The sequence below is a fragment of the Corvus brachyrhynchos genome, unplaced genomic scaffold (genome assembly GCF_000691975.1).
Source record: "Corvus brachyrhynchos isolate BGI_N302 unplaced genomic scaffold, ASM69197v1 scaffold101, whole genome shotgun sequence".
Taxonomy (NCBI): domain Eukaryota; kingdom Metazoa; phylum Chordata; class Aves; order Passeriformes; family Corvidae; genus Corvus; species Corvus brachyrhynchos.
The window spans coordinates 17,035,201-17,036,357 of NW_008237239.1; the positions used below are offsets into that span (position 1 = coordinate 17,035,201).

General features: G+C 54.9%; 1 protein-coding gene across 2 annotated transcripts in view; it reads left to right on the forward strand.

The window, feature by feature from the left end:
- The window catches only part of LOC103612817 (acrosin-like), a 215,346-nt gene that overhangs the window by 208,356 nt on the left and 5,833 nt on the right, over positions 1 to 1,157 (forward strand). Inside the window, exon 5 of one of the 2 annotated variants that reach the window (XM_017730051.1) lies at positions 265 to 476. In XM_017730051.1, coding sequence (XP_017585540.1) covers positions 265 to 450 — 186 coding nt within the window. In that variant the 3' untranslated portion in view covers positions 451 to 476. Of the gene's footprint in view, positions 1 to 264; positions 642 to 1,157 lie in introns of those variants that run through there. The other variant, XM_017730050.1, reaches the window with a different exon arrangement.

Genomic DNA, 1,157 nt, shown 5'->3' on the forward strand with positions numbered 1-1,157 from the left:
CCCCCTTGTGCCAGAAAGCCCAACTAGTGTTCTTGGCAACCCAGAGATCCAGGTGCCAAATATCCATCCTCTGCACATCCAGGAGCCCTGTGCAGAGAGGACAGAGAGCACTACTTTACAGAAACTCAGTCCACTCACAGTCAAATTTCTGGAGGCTCAAGCACCTGAATACCACTCTGGCAGGGGCTGTGGGAGACAAGCAGACAGCCCCAGTGCTGACAGGGACCACCCAACACCACCTTAATCCTGTCTGCTCCCCTGCAGGGTGACAGCGGTGGTCCTCTCATGTGCCAAGACAACAACGCTGACTACTGGTGGGTCATTGGAGTGACCAGCTGGGGAGAAGGCTGCGCCAGACCACAGCAGCCCGGAGTCTACATCTCCACTCAGCATTTCTATAACTGGATCCTGGTCCAGATGGGCTTAAAGGCAGCTAAAAGTGCTTCTTGAGCAGCAGGACTGGCGGCATCCAGAGCGTTGCTGCAGTGCACTACAACAGTTTTCCTGGGGGCAATGCCTGCTGATTCAAAAGCAGCTTCAGGGTCAAAAGCCTGCTCTGTCCTGACCACACTCCTCTCCTGTGTGCAGGCAAACACTGCAGTTGAATTAGTTGTTGAAATAAAGTTACCTTTGTTCACAGGGAACCATCTTTTCAGTGCAATTCCAACTCCTGGGCAAGGCAAGGACTGCCACGCTCAGCACCTGCAGAAGGAGCAATTGGGCACAAAGGGACAGAGTGGCTCCAAAGAGCTCCCAAGTGCCTGGGCAGAGAGGAGAGTGCTCTCAGCCACCATGGGCTGCAGGAACCTGGTACATCAAGCCTAGCAAGGGGATAGGAAAAGAGCAGACACCTTGGGGGTGGTGCTCAAAGACACATGGGCTGGGCATTAGGGCCCAGGGTATGAGCCTGGGCTAAGGGAACAGCACACCTGGGAAACTCCCAAGCATGACCAGGGAAACTGCTGGCTCCTGACAGGAGTGCCAGTGCCCTAGGCAGAGACAGATTTCATGAGTACTAAAGGGTGATGGATGTGCCAGGTGGTCACACTTGAGAGATACTCAAAGGAAGGGCTGGGGTCATTGTGGGGAGAGGAACCTGGCAGGAACAGTAGGAGAGCACCCCGGGAATGCCATGGAAGGCCAAGGTGAGTGGGCCA